At 41.0% G+C, this 14,863-nt stretch overlaps 1 protein-coding gene across 7 annotated transcripts in view; it reads right to left on the bottom strand.

Moving 5' to 3' along the window:
- The window catches only part of RABGAP1 (RAB GTPase activating protein 1), a 151,881-nt gene that overhangs the window by 112,712 nt on the left and 24,306 nt on the right, over positions 1-14,863 (bottom strand). For all 7 annotated transcript variants that reach the window (XR_003996724.1, XR_003996721.1, XR_003996723.1 and 4 more), the window contains 5 exons: positions 14,293-14,450; positions 10,265-10,375; positions 8,753-8,819; positions 4,428-4,530; positions 2,685-2,854 (listed from right to left, as the gene is read on the bottom strand). Coding sequence is in view for 3 of the 7 variants with exons in the window: in XM_030535167.1 (XP_030391027.1) it covers positions 2,685-2,854; positions 4,428-4,530; positions 8,753-8,819; positions 10,265-10,375; positions 14,293-14,450 (609 nt within the window). In the remaining 4 variants the exon portion in view is untranslated. The remainder of the gene's footprint in view (positions 1-2,684; positions 2,855-4,427; positions 4,531-8,752; positions 8,820-10,264; positions 10,376-14,292; positions 14,451-14,863) is intronic.

Here is a 14,863-nt window from a genome sequence, read left to right as displayed (position 1 = left end):
GGAATATGTGCTTTACAAGGTTTTTTCTACATCCTCTCCTTGGGGTAGGGGAGATGGAGAAAAGGAACTATTTTCACCACCATCCACATAGGAAAAAGTGAAGAACTGAAATTTTTATTACAGTCCTTTCAGTGCCCCAATGCAACTTCCAGGGCAGTGAATGCTTGTGGTGTTTGGTGTCTGCCCCTATTTCATGGGAATGCATAGCAAACATAATCCAAAAGGCATCACTCAGAGTTATACAGCTCCTACAAGTAAGATGTACTCCCCACCTTGGGACAAATGAGTATATTTCAGGTCCAGGACTCATAAGCAGGCTCATCTTTTTCCACAGGAGTGGACTGGAGACACAGGTAGCATGTATTCCAACAGTACATGATAGGTTTGCTCTGGGGAAGTTTTAGGAGAGGAAGTTCGGTGAATTCTTGACTACCGGACAACTTTTCATTAAGGGGGAAAATACTATGAATGACAAAAACCTAGAACTATAGCTAACTTCTTACCAACTAATAGTGCAGTGTACGACAATTTTTTCTGTAATCTTTTAGTGATAAGATTGCTTGTTCTTGTTTAGTGTCCCAGCATGGCTACCAATTGTCTATTTGTGGCTTCAAAAGTAAGATGTACATGTATTCTTGCTGAGAATGCAGGTAGCCAACTTTATGGGCTCCAAGGTCCATTGTGTGGCCTTATTTCCTCTATTAATTTTCAATGCTTCTGTTCTGTTACAGGGAAGTTAAAGCAAAGACTTTCTATGTAAACACTTCACAAAATTCTAACTTAATTCAAGACTATTGAAGAAGCTTTACTTCCACCCAGTCAAAATCAAAGATATGGAAAGAAAGAAATAGCTACTTTTACAGAATTCCACTGTAAAAAATTCACAAAGTTCAATTTCATCATTTTAGTATTTTAAATTTATGGAAATTCTTCCAGACTAAAGATCACTAAGTCAATGAATGTTATCTGGGAAAATAAAATCCCTCTGCTTCCACCATTTCCGAAACTAAGAAACATTGGCAAACTAAGATAAGCTAATTCTACATAGTTGTATCTTTTAAAGACTAATCATCTCTCTGTAGAAACAAGTTTCCCTTCCATGCTTATCAGGCATGACTATATCGGTCACTTCAACTATGAATTGTGCTAACTCCTCCATTAATAAACACTGGAAGTTGGATAACCTGCCAGTGCTTGTGAACAAGGCAGAATTACGTGAGATAAAGGTCACAATGCATGCAGAGCTTGGTAAGACAAAAGATACAAAATTAGCTAAGTAAGATAAGCTTCCTTACATTACCAGGCAGAAAAGCAGCCTGTATTCTAAGATTAGTGAAATATTTACAGCTAACTGCATTAATTGTTCAACATCTCCACAATCCACCTCAAAAAGATCAACCCAAATAGGGAGAGAATAAGACTAATCTCCTACATGGAGGGGGTTTTTCCAGTCTGTATTTTGAAGGAAGGTTTCAATAACATCTCTTCATAACAGGTGCTTCTGGAATGAGCTGTTCAGCAACGTAACACGTTACACATGGAATTAACTTTAAATAAAAAAGATAAATGCAGCAAAGAAGCCTCAGAGAAATCATGCCACTATTTGCTATTACTTAAACAACAACAACCACCACCACCCCAAAACCAACAAGTACAAAAGAGAACACTAGGGAGAAAGCTGCTCGTTTCAATTGAGCCTCTTAAAGAAGTGACTCAATGTAAATCATGAACAATATGAGATCAGCGAGTCCCTTCCCTCACTATTCCTGACTCCACTCAGTACTTTTGAACTGTGTGAATCCATCAACAGGATGGTTTGTTTTCATACGCTCTCCATTTCTTCTCAAGAATGGTTTTGTTTCAGGGTGACTGTTTCATAAGCAAGTTAGGGAATAGCTCGCTCCCCCACCACCACCACATATTAACTCTTGGGTGGTTTTCATCCTCCTTTCAAGCCTTTGATTGTTTCTGGCATGAAGTATTGCCATATATTATTCAAGTGTATGTCTTAGACGACTTTACCCTTCTCTTTCCAGCAGGTGGACTCAAAAAGCGAAGATGTTTGACACTGCTTCCCAGTTCCATTTTTCAACAGGAAAAGCTGGCATACTTGGTTTGTTGAAACCTCTGCTCTAATCATGTAACACAGGGGGAAAGGGAGCAGTGCAGTGACACTTCTCCAATTCTTAGACGTTAACAGCATAATTGAAGAAAAATAGCGTTTCTAGGTCAACTGCCAAATTTTTCTGGGACCTTCACATTTAAATCCTGTTTTAAGTTCTGTTTATCTTTGCAAAAATTAACCTACCTTTTCTATGTTTATACTATGGCATGTCAAGTAAAAGAAAACCAGGACTTGTACATTAAGGAAATTTTGTAACATCCCAAATATCAGGTTTGAAAGTACAGAAGTTAATTACACACGACAACCTGCAGCCTGATCCTGCAGCCCTTATACCCAATTCATTCCACTGGCTTCAGTAGGACAACACATGTATCAGGGTTTCAGGACTGGGCCTTTAAACTTCACTGAGTTTATCCTTGTCCCTAATATGTTGACATTTAACCTGTAATGCATCCTAAATCTACCTCTGAAATCTCAAAAGAATTTAATTATAGGGTGGTTATAGTCAGTTAAGCCTGCCAAGCCCCAAATGTAACTGTAGCTAAAAAGACAGTGTTACCTGTTTTAGTTTCAGGAAAAAGTTTTCGGTGGAGCTACGTTTGCTAAAGGGCCAGAACAATCTCTCATTAGGTGAGCAAACTCGGACTTTGGTCTCCAGAAGGAATCGGACAGGTTCCTGAACCTCAGTTATCACCAAATCAACAGCTGTAGTCATGAACAGCACTCTATCTACAGAGAAAAAAAATCAAATCAGTAGTACAATCACCTGCTGACAAATCTCAGTGGAAATGCTCTCTAAACTGTTTACCTTGTAGTAATGTTACTATAAAAGCTAATTCTGCAGAAAAAAGTCTTAGTTAACCTAGTATCAGAGGGGAAGCCGTGTTAGTCTGGATCTGTAAAAGCAGCAAAGAATCCTGTGGCACCTTATAGACTAACAGACGTTTTGGAGCATGAGCTTTCGTGGGTTTCACACCTCAACTGCTAGAACAGGGCCTCATCCTCCCTGATTGAACTACCTCATTATCTCTAGCTTGCCTGCATGTATATACCTGCCCCCGGAAATTTCCACTACATGCATCTGAAGAAGTGGGTATTCACCCACGAAAGCTCATGCTCCAAAACGTCTGTTAGTCTATAAGGTGCCACAGGACTCTTTGCTGCTTTTAGTTAACCTAACATCCCAAGTCAGAGGCTACCAGAGCAAAGGTTTCAGTGACTGGCACAGGACAATAAGATGAGCTATTTGCTAGAGAGAGAAGATGCCCTATCAGAATCTTCTTTTAGCAAAGGATGCCCCATTACAGAGGATAAAAATCCTTTGTCAGATTTTTTGAATCCCTATTGAAAACTATCAAATATGTTCCTTAAAACAATTACAAATATTTAATTAAGGGTTTGCTTTGCACGGTGACCTCTGCTTTGCAAGTACAGTATACTCCCACCAGTTTTTTTTTTTAAATGGGTGATTTGGATGATGGATAAATCCTACCACGTTAAAGAGATTCTGTAACATGTTTTCAAGACCACCAAGCTGTGAGAAATTCTCTCCTTGACAGAGTAGAGCCACCGATAGCAGCAGGACTCTTCACAAAATGGGAAAGAGACTAGGCCAGACAATTTTAGGACCACTAACATTTCTGACCTTCAGGCAATTCACATTCAATTCCACAATTTGCGCACTCAACTATAATTGTGAAAATCACCTACAATATTTGGAAATTTTATGCTTCAAGTTTCACTGTTAGGCTTAAGAATCAAGAGTCATCCCCCAAAACTGAAGCGGAGCCCCACAAATCTGCCAGTTTAGAGGATTTTTCTCTGTCACATGTAAAGTTTTCTTAGAGTGGCTTTCCCCCAATAATCTTTGTGCAACACTTGTTGGATTTACAGTAGGAATTAAGCACATACAAAAGGGAAATCATATAGTAAGTGATCTGGTGAAATTCATAATGAGAGTCTGCAGAAGCTAAAGAAATGAAGTACTAGACCTCCTCAACATCTCCTACATCATGTACCATCATTCCTTTCCCTATTAGGATGTCTGAGTACCCTTATGGTATGCTAATACTAGGGAATGGACTAGTCTTCTGTTCTATTTAGATTTACACATCCCATGTGAACCAAATTCAGAGACAATACTAGTTTTACTATATTATGTTACTAAAAGAAAAAAGTAAAGGATTCCACTCTGATTTCTCTCAGCAAGAGCCCTTTTAAATTAATAAAAAGAAATCCAATGCCTGTCAAGTCAGTCACACATTCCTGCTGATAATAAAGTTACGTTTGGTAAAGTTGGTACCTTTAGGAGTTTCTTCATTTACAATCTGGAAATGTGGAGATTTTGGATTCCAACTCCCAGTGATGACATACGATTTCCCATCAGAGCTTTTGCCCATGGACTCCTAGAAACAAATGGAAGACCAAACATTACTATCAACATTAAAATAATGAAAAAAAAATTAAAGTGAACTGTGTGTTCGTGAAAGGTGTTAGGAGTCCCAGCCCTAGAGAGACACCTGATGTTTATCCACAAAACAACTACTGCATGGGCATCAGTACTGCCAACTTCCCCAAGTCCACGTTACTCAGCTCTAACCTGGAGAGAGTCTCTGGGGATGAGAGGAGAGCTCAATTCCGATGGCCCATGAGACCTTTGACCTCCCAGCTGAATCTGCCATGAAAAGGCCAGTCACTACTAACTGCAGTGATTTTTTTATGAAGTGAACACTATCTAATAGGAACCTTGGAAAGAACTATAGTTCATTTCAGAGAGGCCAAAGAGCCAACTGCACTCTGGTGACTTTCAGGCCACTACTAATCTGGGTCAGATTGAAACCCATTGTCTACAGGGGAAAGGCTCCATATTGCAAAACTATATAAGCTCCCCTCAGATTTCTTCTTTAACACGGCGCTAGAAGATTCAAGGCAATTCAGTTATTCTGGCCTCATTTCATACTATGCAGTCTCTAAATGACAGCTGCTTGAATGGTACATTCACTCAATTGAAGTATGTGACTATATAAGCTCCTAAATTGTTTGCTTTAGGGATGCATTCCTTTGTCTCTACTATATTGAAACAAATTAAATCAGAATACTTACAAACTGCTAATACTAAAAAGCTTTCCAGCTGTTTCACATTAATGTATTTTGATACACTGCAGCGTTGTAATAAACAACATCTGACACTGTGAGACTGTACTATCCTAAATGTCCTTGATATCTAAAGGACATTAGAGTGCGGACTTTTTTTTTGCTGGTCTTTTTCTAAAATATATACATAGTACTCACAAAATACAACATTAAAAGTTAGGAAATGCCAGAAGTTTAAGATTTCACAGGGAACCTTAATTAATCCCCCTTGTCAGTATGCTCGATAATACAATCTTTACATACATGATCCCATACTATTCTTTCCACAGGACCCTTGCCCCATTCAGTGCACAGAATGGACAGTACCCACGTAACAACCAGTTAACTCAATATTTTGTTTTATCCTCATTGTTCAGCGCATGGCCTCTACTCTGAAACCAAAGTTATCCATACTAATGGGATTTCCCTATGGTGCTTACCAGGACAGAATCTGGGTGCTCCACAAACCTTAACAAATGTATCTTCAAAACACCTTTCCTGAGGTCAGGCGGTGGTGGTATCCCCATTCACGGATAGGGAACTAAGGCAGAGATGAAGGTCAGAAGTCTTCACTAATTTTGCTGCCCAATTTGAGGCACCTCAGTCCTCAAGTGCATTTTATAGCCCTTTGTATGTTCAAAGGACAGCTCCCCTTCGCCTTGTGTATATCAGACCCCACGTCTCATGTTAGGCACCCAGAAATGAGAATACTACTACTGGCCAGCTGTATAAGGCTAGCAAAAAGATTGGAAGCTGTACATTACAGATGATTGAGGAAGATACTCCATATTTCATGGAAAAATAATATAAAAAATGTGAAGAGTAAGGGAGCTGACAGAGCAGGACGTGTGAAGAAGTTCTCTCTTTTGTTTTAAACAACGCACAGTCAACCTGTGGAACTCACTGCCAGAGAATGTTGTGAAGGCCAAAACTATAACGGATTTCAAAAAAATAATTAGGTAAGTTTATGGAGCATAGGTCCATCAGCGGCTATTAGTAAGGCTGCGAGTCTATCACAGAGATCACAGATTCTGTGATTTTATGGGACCTCGGTGATTTCTCCAGCAGCAAGTGCGGCTGGCCCAGAGGTTGTCCAAGCAGCTTGGGTAGCCCCTGGGCCAGCCGCACCAGGTGTTGCTGGGGCGGTCTCGGGCCGCAGCGGCCCCTTCCCCCGCCTTCTCCCCCCCCAGCAACAGTAGGGGGTCCTGGGCCTGCCCGCAGTCGCTGCACCCTGCCCCAGAGCCCCTGTGGGCGGCCCCCCTCAGCCGCAACCCCCTGCCCCAGAGCCCCCATGGCACCCTCCAATCCACCCCCTGCTCCATATGATTTAGCCAGGGGTATATAGTACAAGTCATGGACAGGTCACAGGCCATTAATTTTTGTTTACTGCCCATAATCTGTCCATGACTTTTCCTAAAAATAACTAACTGTGACTAAAATGTAGCCGTAGCTATTAGCCAAGATGGGCAGCAACTCTATGCTCTGCATATCCAAAAGTCTCTGAATGCCAGATGCTGGGAATGGAAAACAGAGGATGAATCACTTAATGACTGCCTTGATCTGTTCATTCCCTGAAGCATCTGGCATTGGCCCCTGTCGGAAGACAGGATACTGGGCTAGATGGACCACTGGTCTGACCCATTATGGCCGTTCTTATGTTCTTACAGCTTCTGCAACAAATGAGGCAAGGGTCTGACAGAAAGCCTCCAGGTCTGGCTCTTGTCCCCTCTGTATTTGAAGCAAGCTGTTCTTCCTTCCCCTTGCTTGGGGGCAGGCAGACAGATCAATGAGTGTACAAGAGAGAGTCTCCTCTCTCAGTTCCTGTACCCAGTACCAAAGTGGTCCAAAGCAGCTGGGAGCAACAACTGAAGGGAAAGTCCTGCTCAGCCCTTATGGCCCTGGACTGAAACCTGCCCAATACAGACAGTATTTGTTACAATCTTGCTGCTAAATCGCCACATCTCTGCTGAGTATATGCACACTGGGCTTTTTCAGAGGCCTATAACTTGGCCAAATTCAGAAACAGCAAAAGGCAAATTGCTGACACAAAGGCAACCTTCCCACTCCACCCAATTCCAAGACTCTGCTCCAAATCTTGCATGTGCTATAGCTTCTCAAGAAAACATCTGTACATTTTTTTGATATGAACAGGAAATATTTTCCCCACTCTATTTTTGGAAACAGCTGAACTATTTTTGTCAAAGTTTTCCAAAAAACTTCAGATTTAGGAAGACACCAAACACAGAAAATTTCAGCCTGAATGTTAAAGTTTGGCAAAGATATAAGCAACTGAAATTAGGGTCTTTTCATGGGAAATGTCAGCCAACTTTAACTCTTACGTGGCACTACAAGCTCCATTATAATAAAGAAAGAATGACATCACTTTAAATAATTGACTATAAATGGAAATGCTATTTGTACAGTGCAGTGCAATGCAACACACTGTGGAACTTTCATTCAGGGTGACTTTTTAAAGGGAAGCAAAGTCCAAGTTCTCTCTGCGGTCTCTAATTGGGACTATCTCAGAGAGAACATTAACCACAATCCAAGACATTTCAGATGCATGGCAAAATGTAATGATAGGCCTTAGCAGAGCACAGAAGAAGCAAAAAAAATTCTCTGCTAAGAAGACACGAGCATGTCTGCGAATGGATACACAGGAGATAGCTAATGAACGTGTCAAATTTGTTCAAATTTGAGTAACAGCGGTGTACTTTTAAGAGGGTGTATGACTACATTCTGAAGCAATTCAGGAATTGATTTACATGTGCATAAAGCACATTGGCAAGAGAGAGGTTTAGAAATACTCTGTTCCAAATCCTTATTCTATTTTAAAATTTAATATGTACTTTAGAGTCCAGTTACTTTATGCTACCCTTTCAATATGAATTAAAATAGAGAAGTTAGTTACTCTTATACAAATGTTCACAGAATACTAATAAAACATGGTTCAGGTAAAAAAAAACCACAACACAAACTATGTCTGTGATACCTACCACCTTAGCAATTACTACATCATTACTTTCCAGATATCAGATCAAAAATGCAACAAGCCACCTGTGAAACACCAATATGCCAGTTAATACTGAAACTTTGTCTTTGTGCTGAAATGATTATCCAGGTTCCCTATAAAACTTCCCACTATGTTCTGGCTGTAGAGGATAATGAAACATTTAAGGCAAATTGGGCTGCTCATCTGAAACACCAACCTGGATTAAACCCTTTAAAAATCTAAGTCATAAAACACTTTCCTTTTGTGGTAAAACTCCATCTTTCAGATTAATACAACATTACACTCCAGCTGAATCCATCTTAAAACCTGGTGCCAGACAGGTGAGAGCAACTGTGGTCTATTCTGGTGCGCAGAGCACATGCTGAAGAACTGGATGTGGGTGACGACACAGCCAGACCTTTCCATCCTGTTCCCCAAGATCAAACACCAGTGCTGCTAAGAAATACTCTTGTTCTTTATTTATTAATAAAAATCTATTTTACCAAATCTAAAAGGTGCATGTCACCACTCCGAACATCCTTCCCAGGGCTCAGGAGGAGGCCAAAACATCTGCAAACACACAAATAATTAATCCATAAAAAATAAGTATTACATTTCAGGGACAAGCTGCTAACACCTCCTGCAAAACACCCCATTTATGTACCTCTCTGCCTGTGTATCACACTGGGCCTTTGGACACTACAACAGAGCCTGATTGGATACCAACACAGAGCTTGTACAGCACAGTTTTGTGAACTGGTTTAAAAACATGGTTCTCTTCTATTTACAGTGGCCCAGGAAGTTATTTAAGAATCTTCCCTGAAGGAACAGCACAAACGAAGCTGTGACTAACAAGATTAGCTGATTGACCAAGGTCTTGTTGAGTGGCTTCCTCTATCTCATTTTCTATTACTAGGGATATTTGCATAAGGAACTTTCTATATCCTTCCATGAGAGACAACGACCACAAAATCCAAAATTAAGTTCAAGTGTATTTTATGCCTTTATTTTACAGTAACGATATTTAGGGCTGGAGTACCAGACTCGGCTTTATCTTCTTTCTGTTTGCATCACAATCTCAATTTGTTGCATTTCATTTCAGACTGCAAATTCCATGGGGCAGAAACCCTGCCCTACTCCTTAGTATGAACAGTGCTGAGCAGACTGCCAGTGCTTAGATCAAGAATAGATCTCCTTCTGGTCAACGGAAGGTGTAAGATTTCCTCCCCCGCCCCTCCTCCACTTTACATTCTAGACCGGGGCAGGCAAATGTTTTGGTCTGAGGGCCACATCGGGTTTCTGAAATTGTATGGATGGCCGGTTAGGGGAGGCTGTGCACGGCCCCTGCCCCCTATCCAACCCAACCGCTTCTCACCCTGACGGCCCCCCCAGGACTTCTGCCCCATCTAACTCCCCCGTTCCCTGACAGCCCCATCCACCCCTCCCTGTCCCCTGACTGTCCTTGGAACCCCTGCCCCTGACTGCCCCCTGCAAACCACCCTCCTTCCTGACTGGCCCCCAGGGATCCCTGGCCCCATTCAACCCTCCTGTTCCCTGTCCTCTGACCACCCCAACCCCTACGTAACAGATAACAGGCTCCAAAATTATGTTTTTTCAAAACAATTTTTTTTCTGGTTCCCTTGAAATTCAAGTAGCATTTAACATTCCCCACACGCAAAAAGTAATATTTAAACACAGAATCAGGCAACATAAAATAGGAGAAATACTTTACATGCAAAATTTTTTAAAATAACTCATATCCAAAGGGTGTTCACCAGAGATGTGGGCCCCCGTCTTACAACTGGATTGTGTGGGTGGATCACTGAGACTGTGTCCACCCACATAGATCCAATTGCAGGATCGGGGCCTTGGTGAGATGCAGCCCAGAAGATGTTTGCATACTCAAATTACAAGCCCATAAAAACATGTGTTGATAGAGAGATTATTCATCTGTTGCCTTGGAACTAGGAACAGTGTAATAGGACATGGTTAAAGAATTAAAAACACAGGGTTACCTCTCAATGGCAAGTTCTTTATTAGTTGTCTGTTGGACATAAATCACAATCTTCTTATCAGTTCCTTGGCGGAGCTTAAAGCATTGTCTGTCCTTGTCTTTGGGAACTGCACTGTTATTTACCAAGAAGAGGGGAAAACTCAGATCGTTATTTATCTGTATTCCTCCTTTCAATAAATCAAAACAGCATCAGACATTTGGTGAAGTCAGCTTCGTATACAAGCTTTCTTCCTTGCCCACTACAGACCTTTCTTCCTTGCCCACTAGTCAGTAACAGAACAGAGATGGCAATATAATCAGGAGATAGTACTCTCTTGGGCTTTGAAATTAAATAACATAACTCTTTGTATTATACAGCTTGTTCTTGGACACTTTCAGCAGCATTTAGACAAGGGATTTTAAAATACTGAGGTTTAAAGCAATTTCATTATATATTAGAAACTGGTTTTGACTCGCCCATGTGGACAATGTGGCAGTAGGGCCTTTGGAAGCATGTAATAAGCACCTGAGCAAAGAAAATGCACACTTAAAGACCTCAGCAGTCTAGCTTAGATTTGTATTTTTCTAGCCAGTTTTATTTCAGCTAGATACTGAGAAGGGCTTCTTCTCCTAAATGCTCACCAGAGCACTGGCCAGCCTGCTCATGTAGGTGCAGACAGCACTGCGCTAAATGGCCAACCTGGATATCAAAGTGATATAACTGGGACTGCTTGTTCAATAGTGAAGTGCAGCTGCAACAGTTGTTGGAGGGAACTGATGAAACGTTGGTTTCCACCATACACAAGTCCATGTTCCTTTGAGAGTAGCATTAATCCCTTGCCTCCTTTTATTTTATTTAAGTCTTTAGATTAAAGACCGAGAAGAGAGACAGGCTATGTAAACACAAAACGAGTACAGCTCAGCATTTATCTGAGCGGTCTTATAAGGAACAGCGTGGAGCAGCTAACGCCAAGTACTTAAAACTTAACAGTGACTTGCACAGCCACGTGTGCATGCACATAACATATAAAAGAGTCAAATCGCCCTGTGCTTTGAAGCTTTCAGATCTTGCAAGCTAATTAAGGTTGAGGTTGGACAATGTCTGAGTGAGAGACCACCAAGAAATACCCATTAGGTGGCGATTAAACAAGAGACACGACCCTCTGAGCCCAACTGCTCTGGCATGATAATTCTGGTGATGCTCTCTTTCACTTGAGACTTAAAACTGACATTCTAACCATACATGGTCATTACAGATCTCACTGACTCTCTTTAAGCAAAAGACTAGTATTATTAATCCAAGTGCCCAGACTGGGCTAATTACAGTCTGCTCCCTCCAGATCACTCCCAAACATCTGAGTTGGGTAAGATTTCCTCTTTCACTTCCTTTTCCTAAAATAAGGTTGCTATGCTGTAGTAAAATAGCTGCTGTATTCCACCCCAGGGGAAGCTGCATTTCTGTAGCTGAAAAGATCCTTGCATTGGGCCCGACCCTGAGAGCGGTTCAGGCCCTGAATTTGTATATCAGTTTGTTACATTTGAGCAGTACTTTGGAAGTTCCCAGAGGGAAGATGCCGTACTTAAAAGAAGAGGAAAGGGAATTTGTTTTTAAATAACACTTCCATTGGCCATAAATCCAAGAGAAACATCTCTATGCCTATGGCCAGCAGCCAAACTGCTCTACAACTCCAAGAGCATATGGCAGTCATGCTACTCTGAGATAAAGGTAACTCAACAATTATAAAATACTATACATGGCTACATAAAACATTTGAGGACACTATGTATGGACTAACCAGAAACTGAAAAAGGCCTTTGAGGAATCAAGATTATCCTGTGTCATACACAGTGGCACTCTTTAGAACTGCTACATTGTCTGTGGATATAGGAACACACACAAAATCGAGTAGCACTTGGATTAGAAGACAGAATAAATTAGCTGTCTTTGAGAACCAGAACACAGAGGACAAGCATTTAGGAATAGATGCAAGCTCCATTTACAAGGTTATAATTAAATATTTGCAGCTGGTAGAGAAATTTAGCTGGATAAATCAAAATCAGAGATTTGAATTTCAATTAAATGCATCACATGACAGGGATGAGTTGTTAACACTTGAGCCCTCTGACAATGAATGTGAATTCAGCCTCCTTCCCTCCTGATCCCCCATAAAAAATGCTGGGACCAATCCTGAGGAAGTCCCTGAGAAGCCAACAAGAGCATAGGAACTCTACCCATCTCTTATGCAGACTTTTGGGCTCAGGCTGGAGCCCAAGCTTTGAGACCAAGCAAGCAGGAAGGGTTCCAGAGCCCGGGCTCCAGCCCAGTATCTACACACCAATTTTTAGCCTCACAGCCCTAGCCCCACAAGCCCAAGTCAGCTGACCTGGACCAACTGTGGCTGTGACACAGATCTTTTGTTCAGTGTAGGTGTACCCTTAGATGCAAGATGAAGGCAGCAATTACAGCTATTGGTATGCAAGGCATGAGGAGGGATGGAGCCCGATCTTGAGATTCCTGCTCAGACTACACAACTTTGTAGTCACTGAATCTTTACCAAAAAGCTCCAATCTTGCAGCAAAAGCATCTCTCACACATTGTACTTGGCACAATGCTGCCCAGGAGAGAGATTTTTGCTGGAAAGATTCTGACGTGTTTAAGCACAGTCTAATTTCACTTACCATGTTCAAAGAGCAAGAGTAAAATTAATGACAAGTTAGAAGCAGGAAACAAGCTTCCAAATACACTTCTAGACAGGCCAAAGGTTCAATTCTACAGGAACATACTAACTCTATTTAACATGCAAAATCATCCCTGGCTTTTGAAAAGTTACTCAATTTAAAAGTATTTTCACATTAAAATCTAAAGTCCTATTGAATAAGAATCTGTATAGAAATATATTCACTGTTGGGTGGTTGATTTTTGACACCAGGTGGTGCTGCAGTGCTAGCTCTTCAGAGATGAAGTAGTGAATGGGGCATACATTACCAGATGGGAATGGGAGCAAGGAACATATTTTTGTGCCATGTTGATATAGTAGTTTGGGCAGGGGCTTGTGGTCTTGGTCATCAGGCTGCTGAAGCTGTAATAACACCCTAACTATTCCCCACATAGTACAGTATCTTTGTGACAGGAAACTTTGCTGAGATTATCCTGACATCACATGGAGAGTAATTTCCATCTTTTCAGTTTAGTTGCATGCTTTTGAAAATTCTGTTCTGTTTTCTGGGTTAGCAGATAAATGTGCTGGTGCACTAATAAAAATACTGAAAACCTGCAACCAAGCAGACGGGATACCCGAGTATCAGAGAATAAGTCTTCTAAATACTGCCATCTTCACCTCTGGTCTCTAATGAATTTTGAGCATGAAAGCCCTTGTTTGCCACAAGCCCTCTCTGATGTATCTTGCAAAGTTTTAAGTCCAGCTACTTTTCTGATTTACCCAGACCCAAGGTTTCATGTCAAGTGGCCAGAGTGGGTTTAAAACTTCAGAAAAGCACACTGATGGCAGTTGATGTGTCATGTCCTCTCCATCTTTTCTGAGGGGAGCTTTATGCGAAGTGTATCGCCGGATTTTCAAAAGGTGTTTAGTATCTGCTGCTCCCACTGACTCTAGCAGGATCCATGGTGCTTAGCACCTATGAAAATCTGACCAGTAATATTTGATACTAGAATTTAAGTGTTACGTGTTTAGTCTCAGTGATAACATTGCTGAATGCAATTAGCTATTTTGCACACAGCATTTTAAAGACGAAAGAGGTATATAAAAATACAGAAAACACCTGGCAGATGGCGTCAGACTCAATGCAATGCAAACTATAACAACAATAAAAAGAAGAGTCCAACAGGAGGGTACTGAGCAAAGTAAGAAAATCCAGAAATAAATCATTGCTTTATTTAGCAAAAATGCCTACACTCGGGACTGGTTTACTCTACAGTATAAACTCTTCAAAAGGAGAATTTAGGGGTAGGCTTTCATCACGTTTTTCCTCTCCAGCCACCCTCCAACACTAGACCCATCTTATGGGTAAGTAGAAATCAGGAAGCAATACCTGAAATAACCTTTCCCATCATCTTCCTTGATTTCCAGGGACACAGAGAACGTGAAAATATCGCTGTCTGGAGTCTGTGGTGTTTCAGTGGCTGAGAGCAGAGGTTGTTTGGCAGAACGGCGGAAGGCAGTGGCAAAACTGTACAGTATTCGACTCACCTGCATTCATACAGAACCAGAGAGATTAGGAAAGGTTCAAGTAGGATTGCTACCTGTGTTTTCATTAACCAGTGGGATGAAAAAATATTGTGCAAGACTATGCATATATATTCTGGTTCTACTTAAGATACTAAGATAAAATAGTAAATGTGCACACTGTCACCTCATGGTTGCAATTTCTATGCATTTACCAAAGTCTGAGTTATGAAGAGACCATTTCTTCATAACATTTCACAGTGCCTTGAGTGATTATTTCACAAGTTGTGGAAATAATCATACTCTGATTCTCTAGTGCATATATACTAATTTATCTATTTAAAGGCTCTGAAAGGTTTCTAAAAATAGCATTGTGGGGCTAGCTAGATTTTAATCATCTCAAAGATTCTGTACCAAAATTTGCTCATTTTTTATGG

Source organism: Gopherus evgoodei, chromosome 16 (genome assembly GCF_007399415.2).
Source record: "Gopherus evgoodei ecotype Sinaloan lineage chromosome 16, rGopEvg1_v1.p, whole genome shotgun sequence".
NCBI classification, from domain to species: Eukaryota; Metazoa; Chordata; order Testudines; family Testudinidae; genus Gopherus; species Gopherus evgoodei.
Note: the sequence above shows the minus strand (reverse complement) of the source record. Positions and strands in the feature narration are given on the sequence as shown.